Below are 22,954 nucleotides of genomic sequence, written 5' to 3'. Positions count from 1 at the left end.
GCTTCTACATTAAAAACAGATAATTGTTCATCCTCATGTACTTTATATCTTTTTGCAGATTCATCCCAGTATGCAACAGGTATCTGAAGTGCTCTATGAACACCATCTTTTCTTTGTATGGTGAACTGTGGTACTTCAAAATGCTTACCACTCTTCAAGTAACCAAATTTGAGAAATTTAATATTACCATCGAGGAAAAATTCATGAGACTGATTGTATGGGTACAATTTGTAAACATTGCCTGCATTGACATATGTCCAGCGACCTCTAGTATTTGGAATACTCTGTAGTCTAACAATATCAACAGTAAAAAATTTTTTTAATTCTTGTTCCTCCAACCTGCTTAATATTTGTTCCAGGTGTTCCTCTATGGTTTGTACTACTTCACTGTAGCTAGGTTTGATTCTCACATCAACATACAATCGTTTGAACTCTTCCTTGAGGTTGTGGAGTTGTGTGGTGAAATTAGATAATGCTGATTCTTGAGTAGATTCCAGAGTAGCAAGCTGTAGCTTGATGTTTGATATAATCTCTTGTAAACTCTCTACAAGTTTCAATTTGGTACTCTGGCTTGCAAGATCGTGCACTTGATTTTTGATTTCCGCAAATAATGCATGAAGTTCATTGATTATCTGGTTGGTAGGTAAAGTATTAATAGTATTTTGAATTACACCAATCTCTTCCTGTATGTTTTTGATGTCCTCTGACTTGAGAATTCTATTCACTGCTCTTTTTACAGATCTTAACTCTTGGGAAGTGGGCAAATTAGCTACAGTGTTTTGAAGTGTGGTCAAGGCTTCTTTCACAATATTTAACTCGCTGGCATCTGCAACACTGCCCAAGGCATCCTGAAGGTGCTTTAAGTCATCTTGGGTTGGTGTAGATTGCTGTAATATTTGCAATTTGTTCTGAATGTTATCTATGAGATGGTGAAAATGCGATAATTCAGTTTCGGTATTCAGATTTTCCAATTTCGTGATTTGTTCTTGAATAATGTTTAAAGTTTCGGTTATACTTGGCAACTTGAATTCTAGAGTTTCTTGTACATTTGTTAATTCATTTCTCATAGTAGTCAAAGTATCCTCAATGTGAGCTATGGTACCCTGTATCTTACCAAAATCTTCATAAGTTTCTAACTGTAGCTTGATATTGGCAACGCTGCGTGCGATAGCATTTAATTCTGAAGATGAAGGAAGATTATCGATAAAATTTTCTAATGTTTGTAGTTTAGCTTGAACTTCTGCTATAGCTGTATGCAACTGATCTGTTTGGAGTTCAGTTTTAATATTTTCCAGTGAAGGGGTCTCAAAAGATTGAAACTGCTCTTGTAATTCTGCAATACTGGCATTGAGCTGTTCATATTCCCCCTGAGTTTTGATATTTTGAATAATAGAAAGCAGTTCTGTGCGAAGAGTATTCGCTTGATTGTTTAATTCTTGTTTTAATTGCTCTGTAGCAGTTGTTTGTATTTGTCTAAATTTCTCAAGTTCAATTTTCAATTTGCCTACACTCTCCCCCAAGCTTTGAAGGTTGTCTATGGATGCTAAATTTGTATATTTTTCAAGTAGGGATTTGAGTTCACTATCAATTTTCACTATGGGGTTAATCAATTGAGTTTGGAGATTAGTAATCTCTGTTTGTATATTTAAACTTAGTGAATTCTGTAAGATTAACAAGTCAGCTTTAAGCTTTTTTAATCTTTCATCTAGTCTGGCAATGTCACTTGAATTATCTGGTATTTCTTGTCTTCTTCTGTTTCCAAATATATCCATTATGTATATTAATTTTCGAATATGTGTTATTTAATTTTATTTTTTGTTCACGGTATTTTTATATATTCATGAGAGAATAAATTAATTTAATTTCCATGAAGAAGGGGATTAGCTTATCATACTCGCCAATAATTTCTGCATAGAGATAATCATCTTTCTCTACATCGTATGTGCTGTCGGGGTTCATATTATTGTGTTTAATTCTATACAGATTTCTACCTACATGTATATTTACCCCCGTAGGGGGCCCCCCTTCCCCCGTGCTAGAAGAAACAGATATTTGAATTTTACCTGTGACAGGAATTCTGTAAGATGCAAGATTATTATTGAACACAAGCAATTGTTTCCCTGTATCCTCATCAACCTGATACCAGATACTATTCAGATGGATGATAATTATTCCTTTTAATTGGCGATGAATTTCTTTAATTACATCCATGTTTACAGCTGTTTTCTCTACAGGTTGAATATGTTTCTTAAATCCAAACAGGTTCATTGGCATTATTTTTCATTGGGTTATTTATTATCATGAAATAAGTATCAGAACTTTATGCCCAAGATGCAAAATAGGTGTGGGTGAACTTGGACCAAGATGCAAGAAAAATCATGCGACACACCCTTGACACAGAGTCGCGTGATTGCACTTGATGTTAAGTGCCGGATAGGGGCAAGTTACACTGTATAACCGGAAGTAGAGACCGGAAGTGGACCGGAAGTGGACCGGAAGTGGACCGGAAGTGAGTGTAAGTGGCCTCTTGCAGAGGGGTAGGCATAGCCTTAAGTTGCACTTCTTAAGTGCCCGATGACAAGTTACACTTGTATAACCAGTTATAACCAGTTTAGCCCAAGATGCACTGTTCCCTACTGGGGAAATAACATGTTCTAACATGCATGTTCCAAGATGCAAGATGGGCACATGACACATCCCGACACAGGGTCACCTGATTGCACTTGTTAAGTGCCCGATGGCACATGACACTTGTATAACCGGTTATAACCGGTTTGTTTTTAAATGCCCGTTTTATATCTACTCATGAAGTATTTAATTGTTAATCCCGCCCCCCCAGAACACAGTCTAATTTTTACAATTTCAGCCCCCTTTGAAAATATTGTACATACAACGCATTGTACGCTAGCGTGCCGAGAGGAAAGGGGGGGGGGTCGGGGTTTTCAAGGCGCTCTGAAATAACTTGGAAATAGTAGGACTAAAAATATGGCACGTAAAATTAACTTTTACAAATATTTGGAATGCTTAAATCGCAAAACTCTAATTTTATTACCCGCAGATGGAGCAGAATTGTAATGTAAATAGCCGACTCTACTTTGTTGTATGGAAAGTTTTCTCAACTTTAAACCAACAAAAAATTAGAGAATGTAGCACGAAAAGTACACAAGCTCTCATGCAAATTAGGTGAGAGCTAATTCGATTCGATTCGAGAGTGGTGCTGATCACAACACCCCTCCACGGATAGCCGAGATTGTAAAAGTGTGGGGCGCTAACTCTACGTCTCTGGCTTCACGGTATGTTGTAATGTTCAGGAGTTAGCTGTACCTCACACACACACACACACACACACACACACACACACACACACACACCATCACACACACACACACACACACACAAACATACATACCTGGACGGCATATTTTCCAGGCCGAAGCTTGTGAAGTTCCAGCAGAAAACACGCCGCATACCCGACCATTATATCGAGACGATATCCCACAGCAGCAAGCAGACTGTAGAGCGTGGAGTCGTGACCGGAATACATGAACAGTTTTCTTTCAGGAGGTTCCAACATCCCTCGCGCCTTTTCTTGGCAGTTACCTAGCAACAGTCCAAGCAGAGGACCTGAAAAATAAAGTTCAACTCACATCCATGCGAATAAACCATAGAAAGAATTCAAATCGACTATGAAGGACCTTGGTTTGACTCCGTGATAATGCCTCCTCTCTGATTGTTCTTTCATTTACTTATCATCAGGGAATGGATTTATATGTAAATACATATTTATGTATGAAGTTGAAATCAGTTACACTTGTATTATCCGTGCATATCATGGCATTTAGACTCGAAAAATTCAGTTTTATTTTTCATATTTGTACATATATTAGGTTTTGGCTCATATTTTACATATTTTAGTTATTTTTACATATTATTTCCACACTTCACAACATTCCTCTACATATATTCCATATTCGCATAATAACTATGTCCCCGTGTGACCGAAAGAGTTGAGTGAATTTCTTACGAATAACTGACAAAGTCCGAAGCGACGTTACACAAACGAAAGTTACGACATTTGCTATAACCTGCAATTGCGTTAATTACAAGTTTTCTGTCATCCAAACAATAATGTTTTTTTTATTTACACCCCCCCCCAACTGTTTGCTTTTGCTATTGTAAAACAGTTGAAATTTTTGTATATTTACAATAATTGTTGTCAACAATAGAGTATGACATCTCAAGCATCGACTCCTGATTGTTATAAATGTTATTTTGGAAACATTGGATAGAGTTCCAAGTCGAGCAACCCATTGCTAACCCCCTTACTAGTTGCGCGCCCGACAGCAGCGTCAGAAACTACGAATTTGTGGCACACGTACGGGATTCACTTCTGGTTTCTCTTCAAGACTGTCACGGTAATAGTTACAATGTCGAGACTACATTTTATTTAACTTGTGTAGTGTCTTACATTATTAAAAAGGTAAATTTTTACAATTTTTAGTCCACATTTAACTCATATTTTAATTAGGCTACATATAAATTCGTTCCCTGCTTATCATTCATCCTCATAACCCAATAAAAACTTTAAAAACTTCAGCTCTATGTTTTTGTTCAAATCCTTATGTGCGAGTGATGGATAAAGATAGCATGTATAGTGTTCAGATCACAACTCTCAGTTCTTTAATAAAGATTCTTGTGATAAATCTTGCCCTACTAATAAACCCAATTCTGACTTACCTCCACCAAGTCTTATCAGGCTGTCATTCTTTATTGTGCTTTTAAAATATAAGACTGCTTGGGATCTTAAAATCTTCGGATAGATGTCGTCAGCCCAGCGTGGTGTCCACCCATAGTGTATGTCCTATGAAAAAAACAGATAGCCACAACTATTTAGAAGAGGATAATATATTTATATTCTTTTTACTTAACATTGCTTTTCTCACTGTTTAACTTTATCGTGACTACGAGATTGAATAATAATACTTCCTCTCCCTTTTGGACAAAATATATAATTTTTATTGCTAATTATAACCTCTTGAAGTCAAAATGTAGTGACGCACCTTAATTTGTATACTTAGCTTGTGTCTGGATATTGTTGATATAAATGGAGAGGAAGCAGTATGTGCAAAACATGATATGTAGTATGAGAAGTGATGTTATCAGCTATTTCACTAGATTAGAGCGTGAAACAATCTGTCCAATGAACTCTCGGCTAATTAAAGACAAAATTTAAAAAAAATTAAATGTCTTACCACTACTGTAAAATAGAAATTTGACGGCTTTTTATCCCAGGTTGTTGTGTGTAACCAAAGTTTCAATGTGTGTATATAATAATTTGTTCATGCATATTTCTTCCATTTATATTTCGTTTTTAAATTTTACATGGCGTATATGTGGGTGTATAAGTGTGAGTTTGCAATATTAACTCATATCTTCATTTGTATTTAATTTTTATAAAAAAAAGTGTATATGTGTGTGTGTGTTTGAATGACTACAATATTATTTTTACTAATATTCTTTATCTACACTTATATTTTAACATGTTTATATTTTATAATTACTACTTGCAGGCAGAGGCGTCTCCTGAACGCATGCGGTGCATGTTGGGCATGCGTCAATTGTGGGGAAAAAGGACTTCTTGCTCTGCGCCGGCATTAATGAGCATTTCTACATTCTAATTTCTTCATACAGGAGAAGTATTTATTTTACACGAGAGCGCTCAACTAAGATTATATTACATTTCTTGGATCTGAAGTAACGCATGCGTCAATTGTGGGAAAATAATTATTACTTTCTTTCACTTCAGATCCAAGAAATGTAATATAAGCTTAGTTGAGCGTTCTCGTGTAAAATAAATACTTCTCCTATAGGAAAGAAATTAGAATGTAGAAATGCTCATTAATGTCGTCACAGAGCAAGCTGTCCATTTTCCCACAATTGACGCATGCGTTCAGGAGACGCCTCTGCTTCTAGGAAATCTAGTTTTTCCACAATGTAAAAATGATTGAGTGCAATAAAACGCCTATATCTTAGTCAGCCATTGTAGACAAGCAAATAAATGAAATGGATTGAAATAAGTTACCTCTATCAGCAACGTATCGTAGACACTATAGATAATAACCGGATTATTTATGGCGTCAGCCCCCGAATTTTCCTTCACGTATTCGTACAAGCTTCTGTTCTCGTCTCTCGCTTTTCTGAATTCTTCCTTTATAGATGGTACTACTTCGTGTACATATACCGGGCAGTTTTGGCTCAGGTACTGCAAAGAAACAGAGTGAAAGAATCAGCCCCACAGCTAGATAGATAGGTTGGTGCCCCACCCCGCACTACCAAGCACCGGCATTTTTTCTGCGCGTTCAATATTGTGATATTTACAGCCTACAAGTTTTGAAATGAGGAAAGGAAGAGAAACAGATTAAAAAAATATGGTTGTTTGAAGTTTCGTAGTTTGCATTTCTGATTTTGTTTTTAAAGTTTAGCATATTTACGGATATTTATGTACGTCTTAGTGTCTGAAGAACATCTTTAAAAGCGTACTATTACTGCAACTTTGGGAAATTCCAGCAGTGTGTTACCGGAATGTAAGCCTACATGTAAAAGAAGAGACAAAGTTTAGAATAATAATTAAAATAAACACTACAAAGTGATGTGTGTTCTCAGTAGAAAAAATGTACAGTGATGTAAAGTTCTTCAATTCTGCTTGAAGAAAATAACATGCTTATAAACTATGAACTACACATTATTTTAAGTAAAATTTACAAAATATTCATATTTTGCATTTCTTTTTTTTTAAAAAAAAAGGTTTGAATGGCGGCCTAGGCTTCAGCCCGCCTAGCTTGTCCCTCCCTACGGGCCTCCTGTAAACAATTCAGAAACCAGGTAGCAATTCCTGCAAACATACTGATACAAGCTTATTTCGCATGTCTTGATTATTCAAGAAGAGCTCCTTTTCCATTTGAATCATGTTATTTTATTTTTAACCCTAGCTTACACAAGGGTCAGGCCCACGACATTTTTTTTTCAACCGTGAAAATTTTTCACAGGGTGATGTTATACCTTTGCAATGTGCTTCCTCAGTGTCTCCAACACCGACGTGTACTATTCTGCTCTCTAACGATAGTGTGCTGGTACACTATTCCCTGACAGTGAAAGAAAGTTATCGCCATCACCTTCCCTGCAGACGAAACAACTTTAACCTTTTCCGGTGTTAGAGACCATGGCGATTTCCATACTGTGCTGGCTTGCTTTCCTTTTAGACTGTAGTGGTCTGACCCACGACGCATCACCGGTGATAACTGATTCCAGAAAAAAAATCACCAAAGAGTCGTAGCTCTAACGGCATGTGTCCACTTGATTGCTGCACACCGCTACTCATCACCATTGTGTGTGATGCGAAATGAACCCAGTGTCTAGAACAAAGAGTGTTGCTGCCAAACAAAGGATCCGATGGTGCTGCCATCTCTGGATATTTGTATGAAATTCCACCATTGCCATATACAGTATGCACATTACAAGCATGTACCGATACTGGACGCTGTGCAAAAAAAATCAGTCACACTCTTTCTTGATCAGCCATCGTACTTTACAGTTGCACGTTCGACCGTCTATGCTTTTGCAATAATACGTATTTACATTTGCATTGTTGATCATATCTCTCACAATGCTGAATAAAGGTGAAGATGAAGAGCAACAATGACCATGGTTTTGGAGTGAGGACTTTACAATGAACTTCGCGAAAACTGCAGACGAGTTAAATTGAACTCGTTAATTGGAGGATAATTTGGCTAACTTTGTACTCGTGACAAGCAAAAAGCCCCAGTTCTCATTTGCATAACTTAGTTTTCTTGCATTATCTGGAGGAACGTTTGTGTACTGAGACAGAAAACTACAGGAATTATTTTCATACCAGAGAGGAGCATTGGGAAAACGTGGTAATAACAAAAGAGGCGAATACGAGAAACGTACAGCTAGACCAAGAAGAGAAAATTCCTTTGGCACTGTCGTAGTATTTTCAACCTTTAGGGAGCGCAGGGAGAGTGGGCGATGCAATGAGCTGTTTGCCATGCAAACCTGCCCTTGCGTTGCTAAAATACGAGCATGTGGGGTTTCTCAACACATTGTTAAGTGTATCACTATGAAATGGAAAATCATACACAGAGAAAGTACAGACGTGATATTTAACGCTGGTGAAGTTTTCGACAACGAGGAAAGAGAGGGAAGCTGTAAACATGGCAACACGGGGGCAGTCGGGCATCTCTGGAGCAAGCGAACGGAAACAAGTCTGTGCAAGTAGTGACTCGAGAGGGCTCGACCAATGAACACATGATAGGAGAAATGAGTGCATGGAGGGGAAAAAGCTACCCCTTCTCTACCTTCGCGCCCTTGCCCTACAGATTCCAGAGAGAAAGTGTAACTGTTGGGAATACCCTGTATTTGGGGGGGGGGGGAATTCTGAGAAATGACTGACTTGTGAACGTACCATAAACCAGGGGTCCCCAAACATTTTCGTTTCACATTAGTGTTTCAAGAATTTTCTGCGGCGCCCAAGGCCTATCTAAAACTTGAAACACTCAGTTAGTGTGGTTAGGTTGTTGCCTTAAGTTAGAAAATAAACACATATTTCAAATTCAGAAACATTTTACACAAAAAAGTACTAAATAAGCACATACATTGGAATAAGTCATTTCAGTGAAAATATTATAACATTCCGCGGCGCCCCTGTAAGCCATCCACGGCCCCTCAGGGCACCGCAGCGCACACTTTCGGAAATACTGCCATAAACTCTTGGTTTTAAGTCCGACCCGGAAAGGCCTGTGACTGGACGTTTGTTGGAATTTCCCACAAGACATAGTACTGAAATAATTTCTGAATACGTAAACGTATCATAAACTTGCTCTAAAGCAGCTTTCAGACCGAAGCGACAAGCGACACGGGCCCCATCCGTTCTATAGAAAAGCATTCTCTGCACATGTTCGACCAACAGACCGAGACGACATGATGCACGATATTGAGAAAACGGTCCAGTCTGATCGGCACACAAGCAACACGTGCAGCTTGTCGTGTCGATACGGTACGTTTCAAAGCGTGCACGACAAGCTTTTCGCCTACACACTGCACCTCAAGGCCTCCTGCATTGCTTCCTCTCTCTCCTTTCCGCCCCTCTTACACCGCTACAGTAGCCTTCATGGCTCTAAGTTCCACGCGTGCATACGAGAGCGGTCTTCCACAAATGAGACCAGTTGCCCAGTCCTGATTTAGAGCATTTGTTCCATTTAAGGTCACGAGGAACAGTTTCAATGTCCAGTCTTGAAAGACCCTAAACCACCCCTCCCCAATCAATCGATCTTTATCCGCGGCGAGATGGAGAAGAAGAGGTCTGCGCGCTGTATGGTTGTAGGAGGGGGAGAAACTTAACATTACGCTTATGGGAGTATTGTTTTACTTGTTCTCTTGGGAATACGAAACTTCCGATGGCGCAGAAAAAAACATCAACAGAAAAGAGGGCACGTTGAAGTTTTGATTTGTCGTGGGAAAAGTCTAAACTTACATTTGGTTAATAGTAACGATTGATTTGCTTTATTGTGCTTCGCTTTTTGTGCCACTTTTGGCTAAAGTGATGATATTATAAAATTGATGAATGGACACTCAGAAACATCCATGGCCAGGCCAGGATTTGAACCTGGGACCTAATAGTAAGTTGAAGTTATTTTTGAAGTTGTTTTTCCATAATACCTGATATTCAAAAAATAATTATTAATATTTTGCAGATCGCATCTAAAGCCTTGATAATCGTCGCTGCGCTTAAACTTGCAGAACGATTATCAATGCAAATAAAATTGCGTAATTAACGATAACCGTTATAATTAAAATAAATACAATACAGGCGCAGAAAATCTCACAACTTCCATCACCATTTTTAGTACTTATCATTTCTCGTTACTATGGTTACAGCAATTTGATTTCTTGTATTTTATACAGCGTGATAAGATGATTATAACAATATATATATATTTAAAAGAAACATGCATAAGTTAAAAACAACATCAATAACATAAATAATATTAACTTTGAACATGACAATTTGAGAATAGCACAGTCTCAATCTCTCCCCTTCTCCTGGTAAAAAAATGAAGATAACATTTTTTTTATATATATAATATATAAGATTTGAATCCTGCTTTTAATATACACTCGTCAGGATAATGAGAGTTCACTTGACATAATGAACCAATTCACAAATTTACAATACTCTTTTTACTAAAGTACTGAAAATGCCATCTTAGTGTTCGAATTTACAGCTACTTATGCATCACTTGATAACAATTACATTAGCTTAAGCAATTCTTATTTTTTCTCATCAGAACAATTAAATTTCTTGATATTTGACAAGTTCTGCCTTGTTGTTATCTTATTTCCGTCCATAGACATCAAAATTGTATAATTGTTTTTCACAGCATCAACTATATAGGGTCCAAGCCATAATTCCATAAACTTATGAATTTTCTTGTTAATTGCACTACTATGTTCATGATTTTTCACTAAAACAATATCACCTGGGACTATCTTCAATTTATTTGCATCACACTCAATAGTTTTGGGTTTATATCTTTCCTTACTACGTGCTTTGGCGATAAAATACTTGTGTTTCCAGGGCACAAACTTTAAATCATCTGGCCAGTTAATTTGATTGACAATTGAATCCTTTAATTCGTGATGAAGGAATTGTTCACTAGGTGTGAAACTTGTTATTTCCGAAACTGAATTATTAAGAAGTCCTGTTACATGATTCAAATATTTTACCCAGTCCTGATGATTTTGCGAAGTATATAATCGTAACAATTGTATTAACTCTTTGTTGTACCTTTCCACAGGATTTGCGAAAGGCGAATAAACTGACGTGGTGATATGTTTTATGTTACAGTCATCCATATATAACTTCCACTCATGTGATTTAAATTGGGAACCGTTATCTGATAATATTACCTTACATGCTGGATGGTGGTAAAAATACTGGAGCTTGAATTTGTTAATTATTTCACGTGACGTTGCCTTCCTTAACGGACATGCCATTAAAAATTTGGACATCGTGTCAACTATTGTTAATATGTAACTATATCCTTGTGATTTGCGTAACAGTCCAACAAGATCTATTGATAACATATCATGTGGAGTAGTGGAATATACATGCAATTCATCCTTACTAATTTTTGTGTGAGCTTGTTTAGTTTTTGCGCATGTTAAACAGTCGTTCAAATACTGCTTGATACTAACTTTCATTTTAGGCCAATAATATAAACTTCTGCACTTATTAAATAATTTATAGTATCCAAAATGACCTTGTAAGTCATGTAATTTATGAAGAATTTTGGGTACAACAACAATAGGTATTACAAGTTTCCACTTGTCCTGTTTCAAATGTTTCAGGTATATTATCTTGAATCGAATATTGCCTTTTTATATTCTTCGACAAATTCCCATTTTGTAACTTTTGTACAATGGCACTGCAATAAGAATCCGAATTTTGAATTTCTTGCCAAAATGTTACACTATCTTCGTCAAGAAGATCAAGACTTATGTTATTTACATATAGTTCCGATAGAGTTGGAAAACCTGTACTTAAATCAGGATATCTGCTTAAAACATCTGCAGCTTCATTAAATTTTCCCGGCACGTGATGTACGTTATAATCAAACATTTCTAATTTGAAACTCCAACGATTTAATCGTGGATTCAAAGTTTTAGTAGATTCTAGCCAAGATAAAGATTGGTGATCGGTAAACAATTTCACCTTAGTTCCAGCTATGTAAATGTAGAATTTTTCAAAAGCAAATAATATTGCTAGGCATTCAATCTCGTGAGTATTGTATGATAACTAATTGCCTTTAAGAGATCTGCTAGCGTATTGAATTATACGTGGTCCCTCTTCAGAATTTTCAGTTGAGTCTTGCCATAGAACAGCTCCTATTCCTTTCTTCGAACCGTCTGTGTTAACATTGAAAGGTTTCGTGAAATCTGGTTGATACAAAGCCTTTGGAGATATCAGTAACTTGCGGAGGTTTTCAAAAACTGAAGCATGAACATCATTCCATTGCCATTTTGATTCCTTTTTCAACAGATCATACAAAGGCTGTGCCATTTCAGCAAATCCTTCAATAAACTTTCGCCTCCAATTAGCCAATCCTAAGAATCTTCTCAAGGAGCGTTTGTTAGTTGGAATTGGAAAATTAATAATTGCTGAATTCTTTGCAGGATCAACCATAATTTTACCATCGGACACTATGTGTCCAAGGAAGCAGATTTCTTTGTAAGCAAACTTACATTTGGAAAATTTAATAGACATATTGACACCCTTTATCTTTTGTAAAACTAGTTCTACATGTTGCATATGTTGAGACCAGTCTTTGCTGAAAATTAGAATATCATCCAAATAACAAACAGCAAAATTTCTGCAATCGGTGGAGAATATTTTATTCGTCCTGTCTGCAGATTAATAATTTTACTACCAACAACTTTACACTTCTTGGATCCAGCGAAACCGGTGAGTTTTACATCTTCCACATTATCCAGTTTAATGTTGCCTATCAAAGACGACAGTTTACACCAAACATCAAAACTTAGAACATTTGCCTGACTTCCAGAATCTATAATACAAACTACAGGTATTTGACAAATAATTCCGTGAATAACTGGAACTTCAGTTAATGGAACCGGAATATCATAATCACTAACATTCCATTCACGTTCTTCTTCAAACCATTCCAATAAAAAATTCACTTTTAGTGGTTCCGATATTAAGTCTTTATCATCACGTACATTCATAATTTCCTGTGTTTGAAATGAATTTCGTTTGTTCAAATTTGGCCTCTCTGAAAGAAAGCAGAGTGAACGAGGCACTTCCATCCGCTCCTTTAATTTAAATTTGTTGTTGATTGGTAAGATGTTCCAATACCAAATTGTCGTGTAAAGGTCCTTGATACATTTCCAGAAGGAGAATTTGGTATTCCAGAAGTTGTAGATGCATCTTGTGGTTGTAATAAAGTCACATTAACAGGTTGACTGTAAGTAGGAGCGAGAGCAGGCTCACTTGTATACTGCGCTTGCCTATTGTAGAAAATCCTTCCATTCTGACTACTGTTAGGTAACTGAGAACTTACACCATCCTGATTATAATGCCTATTTGTAATGTCACCGGAAATACCAGAGTATGCATTATTTCTTTGGAATCTGAAATTATTTCTGTTATTATATGAAAATCCTGAATAGTCTCGATTATTTCTACGTCCTCTAAAACTACCATTGCTACCTCTAAACCGTCCATATCTTGAATTAGCATTGCCAAATTCATTAGTAAAGGGTACTTGAGCATCCATCGACGAAGTCTGAGTAGAAGACGAGCAAGTATTTTTGGTGTGTTTAACATTAATTTGCTTGACACTAAATTTTGATTTCATACTGTCAGGATTCTTGTTGGGTTTAACCTTACTACTATTATCGGTTTCTTCCGGTAGGAAAATAAGTCCTCTTCTACTAGTTCGGACAACATCTAATTTCCTTAACATCGTTGTTAACTGGTCAATAGAACGTATTTCATGACAAGTTATGTTATTAGCTATATTATTTGGTAACTGGCTAATAACTATTTTGTGTCGCGTTGAGAATCTGCATAATTAGTTTGTAAAACATCAACACGAGATTCTATATGTTGCAACCTGCTATCACAATCAGTAATATACGTACCAAAATGTACATTTTCCCTACCAGCAACTTCCAACGATGACAATCTATTATTAATATTAGTTATTTTGGATGAACATACTGTAATAGAGTTATCGTATTCACTAATCAAATCTTTATTTAATAAAATTTGTTGCCCTTGAACGTCTTGTTCTGTTCGGATTTGAGAAATATTGCTATTTAAAATACTTCCCAAATGTTGTTCATTTTTCTTGACACATTCGGAAGCTATTGAATCAAGTTGTGTTTTAACATCGGAAGTCAAGTTGTCTAATCTTTGATTAACAGTATTAATTTCTTTATGACCCAATTCAAATTTGGAAGTTAGGTTACTATAAATATCCAATTCCAATTGTTCAAACTGAGACTTAATATTCTCATTAAACTCTGCAAATTCTTGATTAGATTGCTGTAACTGTAATTTCATATCTTGGTTAGCAAGATCCATTCGTGTTTTTAGTTCTTCATTACACTGTTCTAACTGCAATTTCATTTCAGCATTAGATTGTTCTAACTGTGATTTCATTTCAGCATTAGACTGTTGTAACTGCGATTTCATTTCAGCATTAGAAACTTTTCTAGTTTCGCCTTGAGGTCTTCATTAGAAGCGACCATTAGCAATTGAATACTCTTAACAGTGCTTAACAAATCACCAAAATTCGGGTTAAGAGTTTCTAGATAAGCTGGCAAACTAAAAGGATCATAATCTGGTTTGCAACCTTTCCAATAATAATTTTCTAGTGTAGTCGAATAAATTGTCCAGTGAGTGACTGTAAGTTGTGATGCCATGACGAGCACTGTGTACATTGAACATACCTCAAATCATTGTCAGGATCATTACAACAAGATAATTTGTCGGGTTTTGTAGAACAAACATCATGTTCTGTAGTATTCGCATTACTGGAAGCGACTACGGGATTACCAGCATCAAAGTAAGTAGTCATTGTATTAGCCTGAATGTTTGTGTCTTTACGCGACGATTTAGATTTACTTTGCTTTAACTTATCAGCCATTGTGATCTTCACACATATGACGATTCACTTAAGAAGTTACGTTATACAAGCACACTGAAGATTGTGACATAAGTCTTAATTCAGCATATGACAAAAATTCTGTTCCATTACAACAGACATTCTTACCACTGTCAGAAGATTGCACACTTTTTGAACAATCCTGGCTTCTGGGTCGCCACTCTTGATAACCGTCGCTGCGCTTAAACTTGCAGAACAATTATCAATGCAAATAAAATTGCGTAATTAACGATAACCGTTATATTTAAAATAAATACAATACAGGCGCAGAAAATCTCACAACTTCCATCACCATTTTCAGTACTTATTATTTCTCGTTACTATGTTTACAGCAATTTGATTTCTTGTATATTATACAGCGTGATAAGATGATTATAACAATATATATTTGGTCTAGGAATTAATTCGTGCGCCTGGACAAGAGATGGCGTAACGAGCGTATCGTCCCACAGTTCCGTGTAGCCACAAATGCGTTGAAAACTCCTGTCAGCGCGCATCGTTCGTAGTATAGAGCAGTTGATTGACGCGTCAACAACAGCATTTTGTAGTCAACTGAACATGGCGCAGTTCGTGCCAGATAAAGTGTTTTTGCGGGGTGTTCTGCTTCATTACTTTAACATGCAGAAAAGTGCTACCGAAAGTCATCGTATTTTGGTGGAAGTGTATGGTGACCATGCGCTAGCTGAGCGAACGTGTCAGAAGTGGTTTGCACGGTTTAGAAGTGGTGATTTCGGTCTGAAAGACCAAGAGCGACCTGGACAGCCAAAAAAATTTGAAGACGAAGAATTGAGAGCATTGCTCGATCAGGATTCGTGTCAAACGCAGGAAGAACTTGCAGAAGCATTAGGCGTTGATCAAACAACAGTTTCCAAACGCCTCAAAGCCATGGGAATGATTCAAAAGATGTCACATTGGGTTCCACATGAATTGAAAGACAGAGACGTTGAAAGACGAAAATCCATTTGCGAATTGCTGCTTCAAAGACAGAAAAGAAAGGGGTTTTTGCATCGCATTGTTACTGGCGATGAGAAGTGGATCCATTACGAGAACCCGAAACGTTATGCTGTGCATATGGTGGGATATGAAAGGTGTGGTGTACTGTACTATGAGCTGCTGCAACCGGGTGAAACTATTAATGGAGAACGTTATCGACGACAATTAATGTGTTTGAAGCAAGCTCTGGCCAGGAAACGACCAGAATGGGAGAACAGACATGATAAACTTATTTTTCAACATGATAACGCTCGCCCACATGTCGCAAAACCGGTCAAAAACTTTTTAGAAAATGTCGGATGGGAAGTTTTACCCCACCCGCCATATTCACCAGACGTTGCTCCTTCGGACTACTACTTGTTCGATTGCATGAATAACGATTTGATTGGACAGCGGTTCACTTCTTCAGAAGATATCGAAAAATGGGTCTCTGACTGGATCGCTTCAAAGGATGAGGACTTCTTTCGCCACGGAATCTGTAACTTGCCTGACAGATGGGCGAAAGTGGTGGCTCGCGATGGACAATATTTTTCTTAAGGTATTTATGTATTTTGTGTTTGAACTACAGCTTCAATGTGTGCGTAACAACCGCACGAATTAATTCCTAGACCTAAAAAAATCGAAGTAAAATAAAGCAAATCAATCAATCAATTACACTGTATGTCCAATCGCAATTAACCTATCTGTGCATAAAAGTGAACTTAACTTAAAAATCGACTCAAAAAACATCTTAAGCTTACAACATGGGGAGAAATCCATACTCTCTTGTACAATGTTTTTTTCCTCAGTATCATTGCTAGTTTCGATGATATTGAAAGAAATACAGCCTGGTGGGAAACTATCACTCGTCGCCTTAAGTACTTTGGTTTAGCCTTCCTATTAAAGCATACTATACTTTGCTTTGGCGTATGGCACTCCATAGGTTCTTTGCCATCTGCTTCTATTACAGTATATATATATATATATATATATATATATATATATATATATATCACTGCTTGTCGGTATAGTTCCTTGTTATCCCACCCCTCTTCCCCAACCGCAATATAGCGTTTCGTAAGCCGAGTTAATCCGAGCTCTTGCAATCTTCTTGTCTCAATTAAGGAAACTTTTTTTTTCTCTTTAGATCTTTACTCACCAAGTCGTCTTCCTCGGCGATGTCCCTGACTGGTATCGGTCTCCATGGCAACCAGGGGACGAAGCGCTTTGAGCCTGAGGGCGTGTAGAGTCCCGCTAAATTAGCCAGCGCGCTTTCGATTGTCCTGTCAGAATCACTGGACACAGCGAGCAGGTCGCTCCAGTGGTAGTTCTCGCTCAAGAAACGCGAGTAACGTTTCCTGAGGGTTGAACCAAGGTTGAATTGCTGCTTCATCCCTAGCTGGGGAGAGATTGTAGAAAGAATGAATCACTTTGGGTAGGATGCCATGTAACGAACCTGAGCGTTTAAGGTTTTATATTTGTAAGATATTAAGATTTTAAAATGGTTGTTACTTCAAATAATGTGCAAGCTGCCACAGACAACTATAGTTAGATTGATACAGTTGTGGTTGGAACTTGGGTATATGTTTAGAAATACGTCATAATCTGTTCGTGTTGACGTCACTTTCTCATCTCAGCAGAGGAAGTGAACCCGCATGAATGTTTTCTCCTGACGACAGACTGAGTTGAAAAACAGGTGAAGGTGAGAAATGAACAAGAACGTGGTAACGGTTAATGGAAGGCCCGAATAGTGTAATTGGTAATTAATTTCGTTTCATTCTAGCTATACTCGGAAATAATAATTAAGTATAGAAACTTTCGTGTATTTACGTTTGTCTTGTCCAACGTTAATTCTATATGCAAGTGTGTTTAGTGACTGTGATGTGATTTAATATGCTATAGAATTGTTCTTTACGTCTCTTCAGGCAGAAACGTAAGCAAATCTGTACCTTGCTTGCAAGTCCACATACGATAGGAAATATAAGTGATTTTAAAAGATAAGTGATTATAAAACTGCGTTTAACTTTGAATACCGTGTTGTGTTTCTTTTCTACCCAGCAAGCCCTGATGAGTGATAAAGAGTCTCATATTCCCGACACAAGGAGCAGCGGACTAACTTTGTAACGACTAGTGTCCAACTGGAGTACGTTGCAACCAGAGGTAAATTCTTGAGAGGGATACAGTATTTTCCTAAATCAATTGATCCGAATTGTACCCCTTGTACCCCCTCAAATAATTTGACACACAAGATGCTGCCATTCAAGGAATATCATTTATAGCACCAAAGGCAAAAAGTTGCTTTTGTTGACATTATCTCTTTATCCAAAAGAATCGAAGCCACTGTGAGTCTATTTTTTTTAGTTACCTATCAAAATGATGGAATAAAGCCCAAAGGTTTATCTGTTCCGGAATTATTCTTGATTCAAAAACATATTAAAAAACTATCTTGCAATGAGCTATAATATTTTTAAAAATATATAAAAAAATTAAAATTATTTTTCTTGCTGTTAAAGGTTATGCAAGTTTTACTTTCAAAATTAATAGCTGTGTGACCTGTTTTGAAATGGAATAGCCTACACACTATAGTGTGTGTGTGTGTGTTCGTATGTATGTGTAGATTATTTTGTACCCTCAAACCAAAAACGTTCCTGCACCACTGTATATTACTATTCTGTACGTAATTTGTGTAACTTTTCAACCTCAAAACACTCGTATATTTATGCAAATCAATAGTTGAACCCAAATATTTCTTGTAGCGAGCATTAAGGCAGTATGTTCTTGGGCTCAGTTTTTTTGTCTCCGTTTTTTGTTTCACCGTTTTTTTCCGGTCCACACGCACAGTAGGATAGCTTCATTTTACAACTTTTGAATTTCTTTACAGGATACCACTCAACAGATGCAATTCCTCAAGCAAATAAACCTTGTAAAATTTCAATTCAATCCAACAATGGAGTTTGAAGTTTTAAGAATTTTTGTCTTCTTTCAGAGATGTAGTAGTCCAGTCAAGGAAGGGGAAATAGTGTCTAATGTCTGGAATAAATCCTTGAAAGCTAAATTCTGTTTAGTTTTCAGCCCACTACTTTGAGCGCAAAATCCCAAAAGTCCCCGCCCCACCTTCCCCTGTGCCTCCCCTTCTCCGCAGCATCCCATCCAACCACATGTTTGCAGACTGTTAGTTCCTGACCTACATCTCCGTAACTAATGGAGGCAAGCAGATTATCTTTGTTAGTCTTAATCCTCATTACATAGGCTGCAAAAACCATTCTGTTTGCTTTTCACCGACAGTGTTTTGCCGTAATTTAAAACATAATCATTAAAAAATGGTGATATTTCGAGTAGGTTTTTAAAACTTTTACCTTGTAACTTTTGAATAAATTAAGCACCAGGAAATTGTTTTCTATATAATAACTTGTAGCCTAATTTATGAGCTTTAAAACGGAAGTTTTAATGGATTTTAATGAAAGACACGTCATAAAATGTTTCTTTAAATACAAGATATTAGAACCAAAAGGAAGCCTAAAAGTCTTAAAACTTCCATTGTTGGATTGAATTGAAATTTTACTTGCTTGACGAATGGCATCAGTTGAGATGGTTTCCCGGTAAGAAACTCAAAAATTGAACTGCGTAGGCAAGACATGGTTGAAAAACATTGCGTGTGAACCCACCATAAGGAGATATGCTAGTCACGCTACAACTACGTAGATACTACAAACTTCATTGTCACGATCGTTTAGACAATTCCTAATATATAATATATTGTCCTAATCTTTCTAAATGGTTAACTTCAAATATACTCTGTTCGTGTTCTCTCACCTTCGTCAACTGGCCCCAACCTTCTGACCAATAGGAAACATTCTTGTAGCGGCTTGTTGGGTATGACTGAAGGGGGTTCCTGTCTCCATGACGAAATACCTGAAAAAAGGAAACATCGAAAATGAAATAGTCTATCTATTGATTGTAAGAATGATTCATTTATATTTTGAAACTTGAAAATGCGTACCTTCATTATCTGCAGTGCTGACATAGAAGACGTACCATTAGGAGGCCCAGAATTAGTGTATATACTGATTAATATCTACTTCCTTGAGATAATAGGCAACCGAACCCTTCTTTAGTGGTTAGCACAGCGCAATACGACGACACGGGTACCAGCTGGGCATGTATGTTCTTTGTGAGTGCTCCTTCATCAAATTCATCATGTCATCGCTCATCCTCATTCCCGCGATTAGCTACAAGTGGCAGAAAAAGCAAAGTGAAATAAATGAAATCAATAAATCAATCAAAACTAACCTGATATTGACGTATGACCAGAATGATTACGTGCTCGTAGCGAACACGTGTTCTTAGCGAACATCGGAAGGAAAGGATTTGCAGGTGCGTGCTGTTAGCGAACACACAGACTTGCCCTGTCTTGTTTGTCCTTGCAAGTGGTCAACATGCAACCTTATAATCATTTTGTGTTTGAAATTAGCTAAATGAAGGATCCTCAACAATTTAGGTTAACTACAACAAAGTTTTTGTTAGCTATATATTTTAAATTCTATTTCACTCATCTTGCTGGTTTCACAGTCGGTTGAAGAAGGATCTGTCTCACTTATAGCACAACGCTTGAGCAACCTTGTGTCTTGACGTCACGGAAGAAAGCTTTTAATTTTAGGCTAAATGCCTACGTTGTTTTATTTATGCTAATGGAACCTAACCTGACAGGCCTAACCTAACCTTGCAGGCATTCCTTGTCTGACGTCAGAACATCAGGTAGCATAACTGTTGTGCGACAAGGAAAATCCGATTGAAGAATGATCAGGTCAAGAGCCACTAACGTCTTTTTCCATGCAAGTTGGCTTATCACTGGCAACACTTGCATGCTGACCAGATTCAAGGAGAAATGAAACAGGACAAGTTTGCGTGTTCGCTAACAGGACGCACCTGCAAATCCTTCCGTAACTGTGTTCGCGAAGAGCACGTGTTCGATACAAGCACGTTCGCTAATAGCACGGCACCACCAGAATTACCAACAATCATCATTGGAATTGTTTACAATTCCTACTGTAAAACTTCTCTGGTAACTTCGTATTAATTATACTTTACATTATTTGTTACAGTCACAGAAAAAGTACTTCCCCCACAGATCCTTAATCCAGTAGTCTTCTGGGGACGTATTTCTGTCCACGACTGCACAGTATAATGTTAGTGTGAAGAATTTATGGGACACATACTTTGTAATTATAGTGAAATATTTCGTTATAAAATGAGAGTTGAAATCGTTGTGAGAGCGCAATTCATCCTTCAAAGACACACAACTAATTACGCGTAAAAATATAGTTCTATTTTTGAACAAATTGCATTCCATTTTATGCAGACTTTCTACAAATGTGGTAAGCGAAGAAGTGTCATACACGTTCATGTTAACCTCAATACACACTGATATTTTATTGCAAATGAAGCTGTCCACTAAAAATCACAGGATCGCTTGCCAACGTTCAAATAATATTGGAGGACGCATCGAAATTAAGAGCGAGCCTACCGCGTGAAACAATAGCTGGTCAGACATGCCGTTCTCAACTCGCCGTTTCAAGAGTAATTTCCTTACTTCCTTGTGAAAAAATCTTTTAAAGTTCAATCCAAATAGACCAAAAGGTGTACGTGGGTTCGTATTTGCAGTAAAACCAACCATGTTAAATTAAATGCAATCATGCAGCACCTGATATCGCACGAGGTTTTGTATGGTTTCGACCACAGGCGTACGCAGAGGGAGAAAGGGGGCTGATGGAGCTACAGCCTCTCCCGAAATTTTGAGAAAATGAAAATTTCAAATGAATAAAGTAAAGATCTCTGGAAAGAGACCCCAATTACAATTTTTCGTTCTTGAACAACCTTTAACACCAAGGTTAAGAATGGTAATTATGAAACAGGATCGCGCCAATCCCCCCCCCCCTACAACGTAGCTATGTAATATCCACCTCTACAATTTTAGCCTTCTCCGATAAAAAAGATCCTGTGAACGACGGAGGTTTCGACAAGGAAGGTGGATTTCCACGCGCGCGGATTGATACTGTCATTTTCACACGCAGTAAATCGGTCAATGCTTACGTCATTGCCAGGACGTAGCTTAGCACTCTACCACCTATGTAATAATTTTCAAGACATGTACCCATGCAGCCAGGGGGAGGGCTGAAGCCCCCCGAAATCCTACAAATATATAATTTAAATAGTGTATAGTGGTAATTAATTTTACTTCCTTTACAGGGTTAAATATCTTGTGAAATAAGTTATAAAATACTGAGAAATTTATGGTCAGGACTTCTACCCTCCCAACTCTTTCGCCTTTAGATAGCAGCTGCTGATAAGGGGTGAGCTTCCCCCCGAAACAAAATCCTGCCTGGCTACGGATCTGCATGTACCGTTCCGAAAGTTATATGTTAAGAAAAATCGCTTGTGTATATAAAAACTCACAACTTGGACTAAAACCAGCGTGCTTTCCAATGCGCAGTCAAGTCCGAAGAGGCATATCATGAACACAAAAACACTGAAGAGTTTCATTGTCGATATCGTTCTGCTTGACGACTGTGGACTGAAGTGTTTGTATGAAACGAAGAGGAAAATATCCAGTTTTGCTGATATCGAAACTCCCTGCGTGTACTCCCTGCACATAGCATGTCACTTCGTTTTTTTTCCTGGCAAAGAAATGATAGTGGTTAAACGTTTGAGAACGTAGGACTAGTACCAAGGATAATCTTGCTTTTACGTCATCATTACATCCGATCTGCTTTCTACTGATGGAGAAATTGTTATTTTGTGATCACATGGTAACACGATTAAGCCTTGTTTCCATGACAGAAAAAACACTACATAAGCTAACCAAGATAGTATATTTCAGTGAAAAAACTTAACAACGTTACATTTCAATCCTTTATGAGGCACTGTGTAGTTCCAAAATTTCCACAGGGTATACACTAAGTTTCGCGAAACGTTAAGTAGAGACCACGTTTACATTAACTATGGATTATACTATTTTCGTTAAATATATGCATAAAATCATTTAACTTCTGCAAAAAAAACCTAATGGTGGTAGAATATTGATGATGATGATATAACAATAAATTGGCATAAACGAGGCATATAAGATAAATTATTTTCAAAATATGAAATGCGTATTTTAATGATTGTGATACGTTTAAGTGTATTATTATATTATTAACGAGGTATTCAGTGGT

At 37.2% G+C, this 22,954-nt stretch overlaps 1 protein-coding gene across 1 annotated transcript in view; it reads right to left on the bottom strand.

Moving 5' to 3' along the window:
• The window catches only part of LOC145998473 (prostatic acid phosphatase-like), a 44,015-nt gene extending 21,714 nt beyond the window's left edge, over positions 1-22,301 (bottom strand). The window contains exons 1-6 of the mRNA XM_083134885.1: positions 22,194-22,301; positions 19,554-19,652; positions 16,900-17,139; positions 6,083-6,262; positions 4,738-4,861; positions 3,410-3,624 (exon numbers count right to left, since the gene is read on the bottom strand). Coding sequence (XP_082991011.1) covers positions 3,410-3,624; positions 4,738-4,861; positions 6,083-6,262; positions 16,900-17,139; positions 19,554-19,652; positions 22,194-22,280 — 945 coding nt within the window. The 5' untranslated portion in view covers positions 22,281-22,301. The remainder of the gene's footprint in view (positions 1-3,409; positions 3,625-4,737; positions 4,862-6,082; positions 6,263-16,899; positions 17,140-19,553; positions 19,653-22,193) is intronic.
• Positions 22,302-22,954: the final 653 nt, after the last annotated feature.

The sequence above is a fragment of the Lepisma saccharinum genome, chromosome 14, assembly GCF_977018435.1.
Source record: "Lepisma saccharinum chromosome 14, izLepSacc3.1, whole genome shotgun sequence".
NCBI classification, from domain to species: domain Eukaryota; kingdom Metazoa; phylum Arthropoda; class Insecta; order Zygentoma; family Lepismatidae; genus Lepisma; species Lepisma saccharinum.
This window is presented reverse-complemented; position numbering and strand designations above follow the sequence as displayed.